General features: G+C 59.3%; 1 protein-coding gene across 10 annotated transcripts in view; it reads left to right on the top strand.

Moving 5' to 3' along the window:
- The window catches only part of ASAP2 (ArfGAP with SH3 domain, ankyrin repeat and PH domain 2), a 90,018-nt gene that overhangs the window by 42,419 nt on the left and 34,332 nt on the right, over positions 1-13,267 (top strand). For all 10 annotated transcript variants that reach the window (XM_036335397.1, XM_036335394.1, XM_036335393.1 and 7 more), the window contains 5 exons: positions 843-988; positions 10,484-10,558; positions 11,262-11,311; positions 12,018-12,147; positions 12,537-12,622. In XM_036335397.1, the coding sequence (XP_036191290.1) occupies positions 843-988; positions 10,484-10,558; positions 11,262-11,311; positions 12,018-12,147; positions 12,537-12,622 (487 nt within the window). The remainder of the gene's footprint in view (positions 1-842; positions 989-10,483; positions 10,559-11,261; positions 11,312-12,017; positions 12,148-12,536; positions 12,623-13,267) is intronic.

The raw sequence follows: 13,267 nt of genomic DNA, 5'->3' as shown, positions 1-13,267 counted from the left end.
AATAAATACAAGACCTCACCCAGCCCAGCCAGTGTGGCTCAGCGGTCGCGCGTCGACCCAGGAACCAAGGTCAGGGCACATGTCCGGGTTGTGGGCTGGATCCCCAGTGTGGAGGCAACTGATCAATGACTCATCATTGATGTTTCTCTCTCTCTCCCTCTCCCTCCCTCTCTGAACTCAATAAAAAAAAATTTTTTTAAAGAAAAAGGTAGGGGATACGGTGCTGTGTGGCTCTGGGTCAGAGTGGTGGGTCTCATGCTGCACACCAGCTGCCGTGCGTGGCAGAGTTGACTGGACCGGGCCGCCTGCGAGATGCAGGGAGGGACGGCCCTGGGGCGTGGAGGGCGCGGGTGGCCTTGGTCTCGCCCGCTGAGCTGCCGACCGGGGGGCCTCCCGGAGGCGCTGCCCCCTGACCCTCACACGTGTGCTTTGGGACTGGTTGCCGGCACCACAGGGTGTTGCTGGGACAGCGAAGTTATTTCTGCTCTGGGTGCATCTTAACTTTTCTCAGATTTATTTTTCCAAAAAAATTTTTTTTGAAATATTTTTATTGATTTCCGAGAGGAAGGGAGAGGGAGAGAGAAACATCAATGATGAGAGAGAATCATGGATCGGCTGCCTCCTGCACACCCCCCACTGGGGATTGAGCCCGCAACCCGGGCCTGTGCCCTGACGGGGAATCGAACCCTGACCTCCTGGTCCATAGGTTGATGCTCAACCATAGCCACGCCTGCCGGCTCAGATGTTTGTTCTGCTGACAGCTCGGTTTTACTCGCAGCTGAGAAGCTGGGGAGGGGCTGGCGAGGTCCGCGTGTTAACAGCACGTCTCCCCTTGGCTGCAGCGCACGTGGAGAACGAGGAGCAGTACACGCAGGCGCTGGAGAAGTTTGGTGGCAACTGCGTGTGCAGAGACGACCCGGACCTGGGAAGCGCCTTCCTCAAGTTCTCAGTGTTTACCAAGGAGTTGACGGCCCTTTTCAAAAACCTGGTGAGTGTCCTGGCCGCACGCGCCTGCCCTCGGCTGCAGGTGAGCCCGGAGCTGAGGGGGGTGGGGGGGGCAGGTGAGCCCGGAGCTGGGGAGGCGGGGGGCTGGTGAGCCTGGAGCTGAAGGGGGGGGTGGGGGGCGAGCCCGGAGCTGAGGGGGATGGGGGGACAGGTGAGCCCGGAGCTGAGGGAGGGGGGGCAGGTGAGCCCGGAGCTGATGGAGGGGGGGGCAGGTGAGCCCAGAGCTGGGGAGGCAGGGGGCAGGTGAGCCCGGAGCTGAGGGGGGGCGGTGCAGGTGAGCCCGGAGCTGGGGGTGGGCACGGAGCGCCGAGGGCTCAGCCAGGCCTGTTGGAGGAACCGGGATGCGTTTCAGAGCTCACCGCGTCCCAGAGGAATGATCTGTTCTGTACACAGCAGGTCCCGTTGGGGTACACTTTAGAACTGCAACATGAAACAAGACCTTTTAAGTCAGTGCGGCATTTTAAATGGGCACAGCTGGGGGACTGAAGGCATTCATCTTTGTAAGGGCCTCTGCCTTCAGTTTTTAATTGTTTCTAAGCTGTGCAGAAGAGCCCGTTTCTGGTGATTACAGTCGGTGTTTAAACGTATACTGTTTAATAAACGTGTTTCAGACCCGTCTTACCCAGCAGCGTAGCCTGGCATCGAAGCGCAGAAATTACCACGAATATTTCGAGTCCTTTTCTTCTCCCTGAAAAAGGTCTCGCCTTCAGCCAGCGAAGTGGGGGCCGGGCGCCTTGCCGGCGGCGGGCGCTGGGAGTGGGGGATTGGCGCTCTTTCTTGCGCCTGGCAGCCCCGAGCCGTCCCCACCCTCGTCCTCGGTGGAACGGGACTCGGAAGGAGCGGGCAGCCGGTGTTGGTGGCCGCCGTGTTTTCTCCCACGAGGCGTGTCCGCTGGGAAGGTCCCAGCATCTCTTTCCTGTTTTTCTCCCCCACAAGGTCACAGGCGACCCGACCAGGTCACGCACTCAGTAATGCTTTCTCTGTCGGCCCCGAACTACGGAGTCCCTTTCATTTCTCTGCCAGAAGCCCTACCAAGTGGGAAAACAGGTCCTCGTTCTTGACGTGGTGGCGGCGGCAGGTCTGCAAGTGTGGCCTCCGCAGGCCGACCCGGGAACGATGTAAGAGCTGATGACAGGAGGCGAGGGCCGGACCGGTCCGGGTCTGGGTCCGGGTCTCGGTCCCCCCCACCCGGCACATGGAAGGTGGCCCAGTTGGAAATGGTGGCAGTAAAAGCCCTTGGTGGGCTGAAGTTTTCCTTGGCGTCATTGGGCATCTCTTGGGGCTTTTATCAAGTTCGCCGCCTGAGTGTTACGGCCCCAAATGGGCCGCTGGCGGCCACACTGAGCCCAGAGCCCGGCCCCTCCCAGCCCTCGCTGGACGCGGGCAGGTGGCGTGTTCAGGTCTCGCCACCCAGTCACCACTGGAGAAAGCAGGCGGCCCAGGAAGAGATGGGGGTCAATGCTGAGGTGGGGGTCCCGGGTGAAAGGTCAGCTCAGCTCCCAGCCCCTGCGCAGCCGCCGTGGCCGCCAGTTCCTCCCGCCTGCTCCTCCCGCCACCTCCTCCCGCCAGCTCCTCCCGCCTGCTCCTCCCGCCTGCTCCTCCCGCCTGCTCCTCCCGCCAGCTCCTCCCGCCTGCTCCTCCCGCCTGCTCCTCCAGCCACCTCCTCCCACCTGACTCGTAAATGCGAATGAATGGCCTTCAGAGTGAAAGAGACCAAAGGAGACAAAACAAGGAAACGGACACAAGGACCAGCAGGAGAGAAGCTAAAGAAACAATGCTTCATTCCTCAGATACAATCAGGACATTGTATCCGGAGGGAAGAGTGGAGTCCGCTAGTCAGACAATTAGTGTAAGGGTATGTTCAGTGGCCCTGGCTGGGGTGGCTCAGTGGATAGAGCCCCGGCCTGCGTACTGAAGGGTCCCGGGTTCGATTCCAGTCAGGGAGGGGCACATGCCCGGGTTGCGGGCTCTATCGCTGGTCGGGGACGTGCAGGAGGCAGGCGATCCATGATTCTCTCATCATCGATGTTTCTCTCTCTCCGTCTCCCTTGCTCTCTGACATCAATCAAAACAATATTTTACAAAAAAGAAAATGTACAATGAAAAATCCTATGAGAAGGATCGGAGTAGAGGAAATCTCTCAGGAAATAGGTCAAAAAGACCAAAAAGTAGGGAATGGATCATCCCTCAGGGGTCGGTATCCGACTGGCTGGCCTGACAGAGAGACTAGAAGGGCAGAGAGGAGGACGCCGAGCACACCAGCACAGAGAAGATTCCTCCCGCGGAGGACTCGCCAGTGCCCAGCCCAGCAAGGACTCCCCCCGCCCTCCCACCCCCCAAGGCATCTCCGTGGGAAATGAGAAGACCCAGACGCTCCCCAGGGGACACCGGCTCAAGAGCCGCAATGGCCTTGGGCTTCTCAGCGGAAACACTGGGAACTTGAAGGTCTGGAACGAGGCCCCTGAATCCCAGGGGGACAGTGTCATACCCGGAGTCCTACCCAGCCCGCGGAGCACGGGGTAGCGTGGGGGACCGTCACCCGTGGAAGGCCGAAGTGCTGGGCTCCCATGTGGCACTCCTCTGCGGCTCCTCCAGGGTGAGCTCGGGCGGAAGAGGGAAGCCGAGGAGGAGGAGGAGGAGGAGGAGGAGGAGGAAGAGGAGGGTCAGCGGACAGCGTCCGACCACGAGCAGCAGGGAAAGGGACCCCAGGAGGAGGCGTGGCAGGCCCCGCGGGGTGACGGGCCGGAGCAGGTCTGTCTCCCCCCCCCCCACCACCACCACCACTGTCTCCACTCCGCGTATCCCTGGCCTCTGCGTGGGAAGGAGATGCTGACGTGCTGCCTGGCTCGGTGTGAGGAGACAGCCCACGTGCTTTCGCACCGCGGAGCTCACTGAATCCCGAACAGCCCATGGGAGAGTCGGTGTTACCCCATTCCACAGGTTAGGTCACTGAGGCTGGGGGTGGTTTAAGGAGCTAACCGCCCTCTCAGGGCGCCTCTGAGCCCTGGCCCAAGGCTGTGTGCCTGCAGGTGGGGAGCTGGTACGCGGAAGGCAAGCAGCTGGGGAAGGCAAGCAGCCAGCTGCCGGTGAAACAAAGCATCCCTTCTCTTCTCAATTTTCTGCAAAACTGAAAGCAGGGCTGGGCCCGGACGGTGACTGCACGTGCCCACCGCCCCCGGCTCTGGCTCAGGGGCTCCAGAGGTCCCTGCGGCGAGGGATCCCGGGGGGGGGGGGGCCCCTTCAGCGAGCTGCCCCGCGGGCGCGTGCTGGTCCCGGCAGCTCCTTCAGGCCTGCCAGCAGCTGTTCAGGTGTAGGACCTTCATCTTACCGAGGCCTTAGCCACCAGGGACAGAGTGGGGAGTCAGATTTGGATCTTAACTCTCCCTACCCGTGCTCTGTCCACCTGCTCTGTCCACCGTGGTATTTAAACTCCTTGGGGCAGAAGACCACAGACTGAAGGGGAGGAAGTGCAGCAGCTGGAGGAGGTGGGCTGGGCCACTGCTGCTGGCTCTGGCCACCAGCCTCTGGCCTGGGCCTCCTTAAAGCCAGGACAGGAGAACCACGCCCACCGCCCAGGGCCGCCCGCAAGATAAGATCAAAGGAGGAAGAGGAAAGGTTTTTGTGAATTAAAACCCACAGGCGGCCTGTTAGGGTCCTTACCATACGCGGATTTATCAACGGCCCAGGCAGCCGTGGCTCTCAGCTCTCAGTCCGCGTGCATGTGCGTGTGCACTCCTTCAGTTCCAGCTCCTACTCGGTGGAGTTCGGGTTGTTGATCCTCTTTCCTGGCAAAGATCAGAGACAGACAGACACAGAGTCCGTGGTCGGAGGCCAGGCGGCCGCTGCTGAGAGCGAGCTGAGCGGGGCCCTCCTCTCTCGGTAGCTTGTATCCGCTCTGAGTCCTATGTTGGGTCACATCTCCGCGCTCTCCTCTCGCGAGCGCAGTGACGGCGAACCTATGACACGCGTGTCAGAGGTGACACGCGAACTCATTTTTTTGGTTGATTTTTCTTTGTTAAATGGCATTTAAATATATAAAACAAATATCAAGAATATACGTCTGTGTTTTACTATGGTGGCAAAGATCAAAAAATTTCTCTCTGTGACACGGCACCAGAGTTGAGTTAGGGTTTATCGAAATGCCGGCACGCCGAGCTCAGAAGGTTCGCCGTCACTGCGCTAGAGCCTCGCTTTTGCTTTTCCCTGGGCGCTTAGGACACCTTCCCCTGCGGCCCGCGGCTCAGTCCCGCCCCCGCCCGGGAAGGGGCCGGGGTGACCCGCTGCCCGCCCTGTGCGTGAGAGGATGTTCAGGAAGCAGCCTCGCGCCTGGAGGAAGGAGGAGGCCGCTGAGCCTGAAGTGAGACCGTTCCTGGGTGAGAGTCTCCCCTTTAGGAAGTCGTGGGTCTTCTCTGCGGCCGCGCAGGTGGAGGAGGCGGCCGCTCCGCGATGGACGCGGGACACAGCGTGCGACGCCGCGTCTCTGGCGCTTCCCTCCGACCTGATGATGAGCATCCTGGGAGGGGGCCGCTTCCGGGCTGGGAAGTGCCTTCTTTTTTTTTTTTTTTTTTTTTTTTTTTTTTTTTTTTGGTCAATCCTCACCCCAGGTTATTTTTCCCATTGATTTTTTTAAAATTTATTTTCTTAGGAAAGTGGAAGGGAGGGAGGGGGGAGAGACAGAGAGGAATACCCATGTGCGAGGGAGACAGAGATTGGTTGCCTCCCACGCATGCCCTGACCAGACCAGGGATCGAACCCGCAACCCTTGGCGCTCAGGCCAATGCTCTCACTGTTCGGGTGAGGAGTGTCTTTCTAATGGGCGCGTGGCTGCCCTGAAGGTCACGTCTCTGGACGGTCGGCTGCGGATCGGAGACTTGACGGCGAAATGTGTGCTCTCGGGCTGCAGAGCCTGCTGGGGGCCCGCGGGGTCCAGGGAGGGGGGCGGGGCTGAGGCCAGGGTGGACGGTCCGGGCGGGCCCTGGGCTGAGGAATGTCACGTCACTCATTTTGAAAGAGGAAGTGGGAAGTTCCGCCGACCACAGGTTCTGTCGCAGCGAGTGGCTGCCTGGGCCCTGTCTGCGCCGTGCGCTCAGATCAGAGGCGGACGAGGCGGACGGCGTCCCACCGGCGGGATGGGCGACAGGACGACGGGAGCACCTGTCCCGGCTCAGGCCCTCCCTGTTAACAAAGCTCGTCTCCTACTCAGCACGGAGGTCTTCCTCCCAGAGGCCCCTCCATGCCCCCTAAACTTCCCTTTAGCTTCTTTTACAGAAAATGTCATATGTTTTTATTTTTTTTCAACCTTTTTTTAAAGAAATACGTTTTTACTGATTTTAGAGCGAGAGGAAGGGGGAGAGAGAGATGGAAACATCCATGGGAGAGAAACAATCATCAGTGGGCTGCCTCCTGCACGCCCCCTGCTGGGGACCGAGCCCACAAGCCAGGCGTGTGCCCTGACGGGGAATTGAATCATTGAATCTCTCTCCCTCCCCCTTCCTCTCTGAAATCAATATAAATATCTTAAAAGGGAAAAGCAAAGAGTTTTGGAGGAAAGCCCTGGCAAGAGCTCTTCTATGCGAGATTCACAACCTGCCCCGGAAGACTGCGCCCAGCTTCCTGTCGGGATTCATTCTCATTCATATATTCATATTCTCTCTCTCTCTCTCTCTCTCTCTCTCTCTCTCTCTCTCTCTCTCTCTCTCTCTCTCTCTCGTTGCTGGTCCCTGAAAGTAGGGCTGCGGCACAGCAGTCCTGTCTCGGGCCGGCTTCCAGGCAGGTCTTGGGGCAAGATAGATCCTTCGGCAAAGCAGACTCGCTGTTGCCCGAGTCAGAGAGAAGGCAGCCCCCTGGTTCCTGGGAGTCGGGCCAACCAGCAACAGTGGTGACCAGTGACCACAGCTCAGGGAGCTGGCGAACAGTGCCTGGGAGCTGGGCAGACGAGAGGGGCAGATTTTAAGAGAGTATGAAAGCGCCCGGCGGCCATGGCTCGGTCTGAGCATCGACCTGGGAACCAGCAGGTCCCGGTTCGATTCCCGGTCAGGCCCAGGCCCGAGTTGTGGGCTCCATCCCCAGTGTGGGGCGTGCAGGAGGCAGCCGATCCATGATTCTCTCTCATCATGGATGTTTCTCTCCTTTCCCTTCTTCTCTGAAATCAATGGCAGTATTAGAAAAAGAAAAAGAGTATAAAAGTGACAAAGCTAGAGGCAAGGAATTTTAACACCAGTCTTCTTGGGAAGATGGCGTTGGCTGGCTCTGTCCCCGCCCGCCTCTCCCCATCTCCTTGTCCCTCTCTGGTTGCTTATCAGCTGTGGCATTAGCACAGCCAGGTGGTTCTTGGTCTCCGATAGCCCGGCTATCCCTGCCCCGCCCGCCCGCCCGCTGAGTCACTCACGTCTCCTTGTGGGATTACAGACCCCGCCTGCTGTTGACTCATCTTGTCAGACGGATGCCGGCTGCAGGCGAACCCGGACCGAGCAGGCAGGGCGAGGGGGGAGAGGCTGGGCTGTTCCTTTAAAGATTGCCTGTTTGCCGTTGGCATTCGATCCACAGTTCGTGGCCGAGATTAAGATGAGTAATTTGTATTCACATCGTCCGTGCTGTTTAAAAAGCCGCTGGATGTAATGTGCTTGTTAAAGGGAGTCGGCACGTACGAGAAAGCCCAGTGCTCGCTTGGCGCTAAGGAAAACATCCCTGGGTTTACTCAGGGATAACTTAATTCTTCCCAGAGGCCATAAAGCTTTCACCACTCGTGCCCGAGCCCCGGGTGTGCGGTCTCGCTGGCTGCGGTTCATCTCTCCGGGCCGGGAGGCGAGGCTCACTCACTCAGCCGCCGGCCAGCGGCTGCCCGGCCCGGTGCGCACAGCCCAAGAAGCGCTCACAGCCGGCTTCACGCGCGGGGCCCGCCGGCCCAGACGGGACATCTGGGCTCCCGGGCTCCCGTGCGCCAGCCCGGCCTGCAGCAGCCGCTCCGGGCCTTCCCTGACTCGGCACGCGTGTGTGCCCGAGTGTGGGGTGCAGGGGGCAGACGGGCTGATGTCCAATCTGTTGACGGGGCGTCTCTTTATTTGGTTATAATTTATTTTTAAAGCAGATTCCCTCTGCTCTTTTTAAAATGATATCTTTATTGATCTTAAGGAGAGAGGATGGAAGAGGGAGAGAGACAGAGAGAAACATTGACCAGTTGCCATCTGCACACCCCCCGACCGGGGGATTGAACTCCCAGCCCGGCATGTGCCCTGACCGGGCATTGATCGGTGACCTTTGGTGCGTGGGGTCGAAGCTCAACCACCACCGTAGCCACACTGGCCAGCGCTGCCGCAGTTTCTTCTAAAAAACCAGCTTTATCGAGGGGTAGTTTGCACGTCATAAAATTTACCCACTTCAGTGATGTCTCCCGCCTTTCCCCGGTGGGGCGGCCGTCATCCTAAATTAGTTTGGGGACCGCTCCTGCCCCCCAGGGAGGTCCCTCGTGTCCTCTAAGGTTAACCCTATTTCTTGCTCCACTGCCCCCCCCCCCCCAGCCCGAGGTAACTACTAATCTACTTTTTGTCTCTCTTGTAACAACTTAGCTAATTACTTCCTGATTAGGAAAGTAGCAGTTTCCTGTTTTAGATCCTTGAATGGCTCCACAAAGAAGAGTGGACTGGAATGGAGGCCAGCTTTCCCCTTGCTCAGGTGGCCCCCGTGTCCCCAGGCCTGTGCCTTTCCACGCTTCTCCGCACTGTTCCTCCTCTTCTTCTTCAAATATGTTTTTATTGATTTTTAGAGAGAGAGGGGAAAGGAGGGGTGGAGAGGCAGAAACATCGATGAGAGAGAAACATCATCGATCGGCCACCGGGGATCGAGCCCACAAGCCGGGCCTGTGCCCCGACTGGGAATCAAACCGGCGGCCTCTAAGTTCCTTAGTCGATGCTCAACCACTGAGCCACGCCAGCCAGGCCACACTGTCCTCTTCTTGCCTGGACACCCTCCACCCCATCTTGCAAGACAGAGCTCTCCCTCTCTCTTCAGTCTTCTCACATCACCCCGATCAGCAGAGATTTCCCTGGTGTCCAGACTACAAGTCATTTCTCTTCTCGGAAAGTCCGCGGCGTCTTATTTATGGCTCTGGGAGTGTGCAGGGCGCTGTGCTTGCTGCGCTGTGTGCTTTACCTCCCCCGGTGAGCCAAGGGTCCCGGAACCCGGGGGGCCGTCTAATCCATCTTTGTCTCCTAACCCCCCCTCCCCCCATGGGTCTGCAGCTTCATCTCCCGCCAGTGCCAGGGCCGCCTGCCTCCCAAGCACCATTCGTCACAGGGGTGATGGCCCTTTAATAGCGTGTCCCCGCGGGCGGTGGCCCTGTGCCGGGATCTGGGTGAAAGCCAGCCGCGGGCGTGTTCGGGCATCCGTAGCTTTTCCCTCTTCTCCGGGGCAGTGCTGCACTCTGGATACCAACGCTGAGCTGAGCTCCTCGCTCCCCGGGGCCTGCCATTCACCGTGGAAACCGCCTGTGCCTGTCAGTGTGCTTGTCGGGGTTCCCGGTGATGGCAAATGCTGATGTCGGAGCAGGACACTCGGGACCCAGCACCGGCGTTTCTGGGAGAGTCGTGACCGGGTGGGCCCCTTACCTGGCAGGATTGGTGGGCAGCCCAGGCGTCCGTACGCCCCTTGCCAGTAGCTTTCCAATAGCTTTCTCTCTCCTTTTGGCTTTTAATGCACTGAACAGTGTATAGAAATCAGATCCCATGTTGCCCTAAGAACCGTGCCTGTGTTTTATATTCCCACCCTGCTCCAGGTGATTGTACGAAAAGTAAGGTTTCTCCGCTCGATTGTCAGAATGAACGTGTGAGGTTCCACAGTTCTCAGTCTTGTCTCCCCTTCACAGCCTGAAACCGGGTGCGGGAACCCCGGTGACACATGTGCTCCCTGCCCCGGTCCCGGCCACGGGGTGCCCACAGGCAGCGAGTTGACTGACAGGGTGGTGAGCCCGGGGGCGGGAGAAAGTGGACCCCGGCTTACGTTCCCCTCCGGGCGGGGCCCCTGCAGGCTCTGAACCCCGAGTCTGTGCCGGAAGGCCCTCCCAACGAGGCTGTGTCCCTCCCTTCACCCGAATCTGCCGGCGGGGGGGGGGGGGGAGGGCTCTTCCCGCCTCCCAGGAGGCAGAGCCCTCGTTCTGTTTTTCCTGTCGGGCCCCCGTTGGGGGCTGTGCTGGGAGGTGGGGGCTCGGGGACGAGAACTGAGCCCGGGACAGCCAGGCCTCGGCGGGGTCGGACCGGTTGGGAAGGTTTTTCTTCCTGGCAGTGCTTATCTTTCACCAACGCGATCGCTTAATAGCAGAAAGTTACTGCTGCGGAGACGGGTGGAGACCGCCTTGCGGCACCCGTCACCTGGGAGAGCGGACGAGGTCCTCGCGGCAGGGGCTGCGGTGAGGGTGCCGTCGCCCGGCCTCGCCCTCGCTGTGCCGCTGGGGACTGAGAGCACCCTCTCTGGTCTTGTCTTTCAGATTCAGAACATGAACAACATCATCTCCTTCCCTCTGGACAGCTTGCTGAAGGGGGACCTGAAAGGCGTGAAGGGGGTACGGCGACGGCTCTGGGGGGCGTTTGCAGGGCCACAGCCGTGGGCCTGAGGGTGGCTTCCGGGGCCCCCGCTGCTGAGGACTCGGTCGCTTTTGCACGAACATGTGTGTGAGTCCTGGGAGGCCACGTGCTCCCAGGATCTGCACGGGGCACATCGGGAAGCCCAGCGGCTGGTCTCGGGACCCCGCACTCGGGACCCCGCACACTGTGCCAGGAGAGCCGTGGGCAGGGAGGAGGGGCCCCCCAGCCGGTCAGGCACCAGGAGCTGCCCATTGTCCTCTTGGGGCTGGAGCTCGGGGCCGAGTGGCCGGCAGGACGGGCAGGAAGGTGCCGAGGCAGAGGGAGGACGCAGAGAGAGGAGGCTTTCGTGTCGCAGAGTCGGATGGGGCTGGGGGCGGGCAGGGCCCTGCAGGCTGGGAGCTGAGTCCTGTCGGAGGTCAGTGAAGAGCCAGGATGTAAAAAACAAGCCCCACCCGTGGCAAGCGTTCCTCTCCCAAAAGGACCTGCTGGACAGAACGTGACGCGGGGGTGGGGGGGGGGGGCGCTGCCTGGTGGAGTCTCCGGAGCTGGGCACCTCCGAGCCAGACCTGCTGAGTGCGGCCCCAGCTCCAGGCAGAAGTGTTGGGGGCCGGGGGTGGGGGGGGTAGTTCTCTACCGTGGGCTCCGAGCAGCCCTGTTTAATTTCTGCCTCTCCGTTTACAGGATCTGAAAAAGCCTTTTGATAAAGCCTGGAAGGACTATGAAACCAAAATGTGAGTGTTTCCGTTTAAAAAAACACACCACAATGTGGGTAATTTGCGATTTCGACTTTAAACCCAGCTTTTCTAGCTTAAAGGCATTGTCTGACTAACCCTGACCCAGGACAGCGTTCACCTAAAACTGTGACGCTCGGTGCCTTCACGCCTGCTGTCCAAATGCCGTGATGTTGGCCTCTTTACGCAAGTTTCTTCCTGGTCCCTTTTGTTTCATGTCAAAAGGGTTACAGAGCATCATTTCCAGGGAGGCTCATCGAAGGAAGTCGAGGCCACCTTCCCCGAGGTGTCTCCCCCCGCCCCCTCCCCCCTCCCCCCCGTGTTATCACTGTTGGTCACGGCAGCACATTTTTCGTACCCCGTCTTCCTGGTGATTTGTGGATCCCCTTAGCGCAGGTCATGTTTCTCAGCCTCACCAGGCCCCTTGGTTTCAGAAAAGGAGAGAAGAGAGGTTGTGGGGACCCCCTCCCCCGTCAGCCTCACCTGGCTGCCTTCTCTCCCTCCTCTGAGAGAGAGAAGTGCTTAGGGAGGATTTGTGGAGTAAATTCTCAACCAAAAGGCCAAGGTTGGCGTGTCTCTGGCCACAGGCATTTCCTTTGCAGTAGGTTAAGGGGCGGCCCCGTGAGCGTGCGCTGTCCCTGCCCGGCCGTCCGGCCTGGGCCGCGGGCCGAGAGCGTCCGACTCCTCCCTGCTCTCCTGCCCGCAGCACCAAAATCGAGAAGGAGAAGAAGGAGCACGCCAAGCTGCACGGGATGATCCGCACGGAGATCAGCGGCGCCGAGATCGCCGAGGAGATGGAGAAGGAGCGGCGGTTCTTCCAGCTGCAGATGTGCGAGGTGAGGGCGGCCCGCGGGCGGCCGGAGCCTGACCCCCACCTGCGGCCTCAGAGAACCCCGCTGCCCTGTGGGACCCCCTTCGGTTCAGTCTCTCCCCCGCCTCGTTCTTCCTGTAGCCAGAGCAGCCATTTCTCCTCCTCGCGGGTGAGATACGGGCTGATGACTCGGAGTCCTTGGCACTAAGTGAGACGCTGAGTCAGCTGTGAGTCAGGGCGTTCCTGTGGCAGCAAAGGGAAAGGGACCCTGAGTGCGGCCTCGGGGACTGTGCCGCCTCTGCCAGGAGCTCCCGCCACGCGGAGGAGAACGGACGTGCGGTCTGTCCCCGGCTCATGCTGAGCACGCGGCCGCCTCTACCTCTGACACCCCTTTGTGTTGTGTTGTTTCCACAGTACCTGCTGAAGGTCAATGAAATCAAGATCAAGAAGGGAGTGGATTTACTTCAGAATCTGATCAAGTATTTTCATGCCCAGTGCAAGTAAGTTCTTGGTCCTTGTGGTGGTGTTAAGTCAGACATGTCTCTCTCTATGGCAAATTCCGGTCGATCGATAGTGGTTTTAGCCTTTCTCATCTCGCGGCACACAGGAGGTGGAAATTCTGCCGCACGCCCAGAAACACAGCATATATTTTGCCCATCTGACCAAAAAAACCCCAAAACAAGGTGTAATTTTGGTTCATTCACGCCAGACGGCGGTGGTTGTCACTGTTGATGTGACAGTGTCAGAGAATCGAGGTCCGTGTCCCTTACTACGCAGTCGGGTGTTGCATGTTGTAAAATTCTTGCTGCTCACACCAGTGCGCCTGCCACAGCTCACCGGTTGGAAATCGCTGATTTGTAGTCTTGTGCTGAAGGAAATCAGCACTCTTTGGATCGTCTGTAGTGGAGGGATGGGCACATGCTACCACATGCATGAACCCGAAAACATGTTAAGGGAGAGAAGCCAGACCAGAGGCCCTGTGGGGGGAGGGGAGTTAGGGGGAGGGGAACGCGGGGATGACTGCTCACGGAACAGGGTTTTTTGGGGGATCCAAGTGTTCTGGAATCAGTGCTGATGATTGCACAGCTTTGTGGAAATGCTAAACACCACTGGCTTGTCCACTGAGAAGGGTGCATTTGACGGTC

This window comes from Myotis myotis, unplaced genomic scaffold, assembly GCF_014108235.1.
Source record: "Myotis myotis isolate mMyoMyo1 unplaced genomic scaffold, mMyoMyo1.p scaffold_m19_p_14, whole genome shotgun sequence".
NCBI classification, from domain to species: domain Eukaryota; kingdom Metazoa; phylum Chordata; class Mammalia; order Chiroptera; family Vespertilionidae; genus Myotis; species Myotis myotis.
Note: the sequence above shows the minus strand (reverse complement) of the source record. Positions and strands in the feature narration are given on the sequence as shown.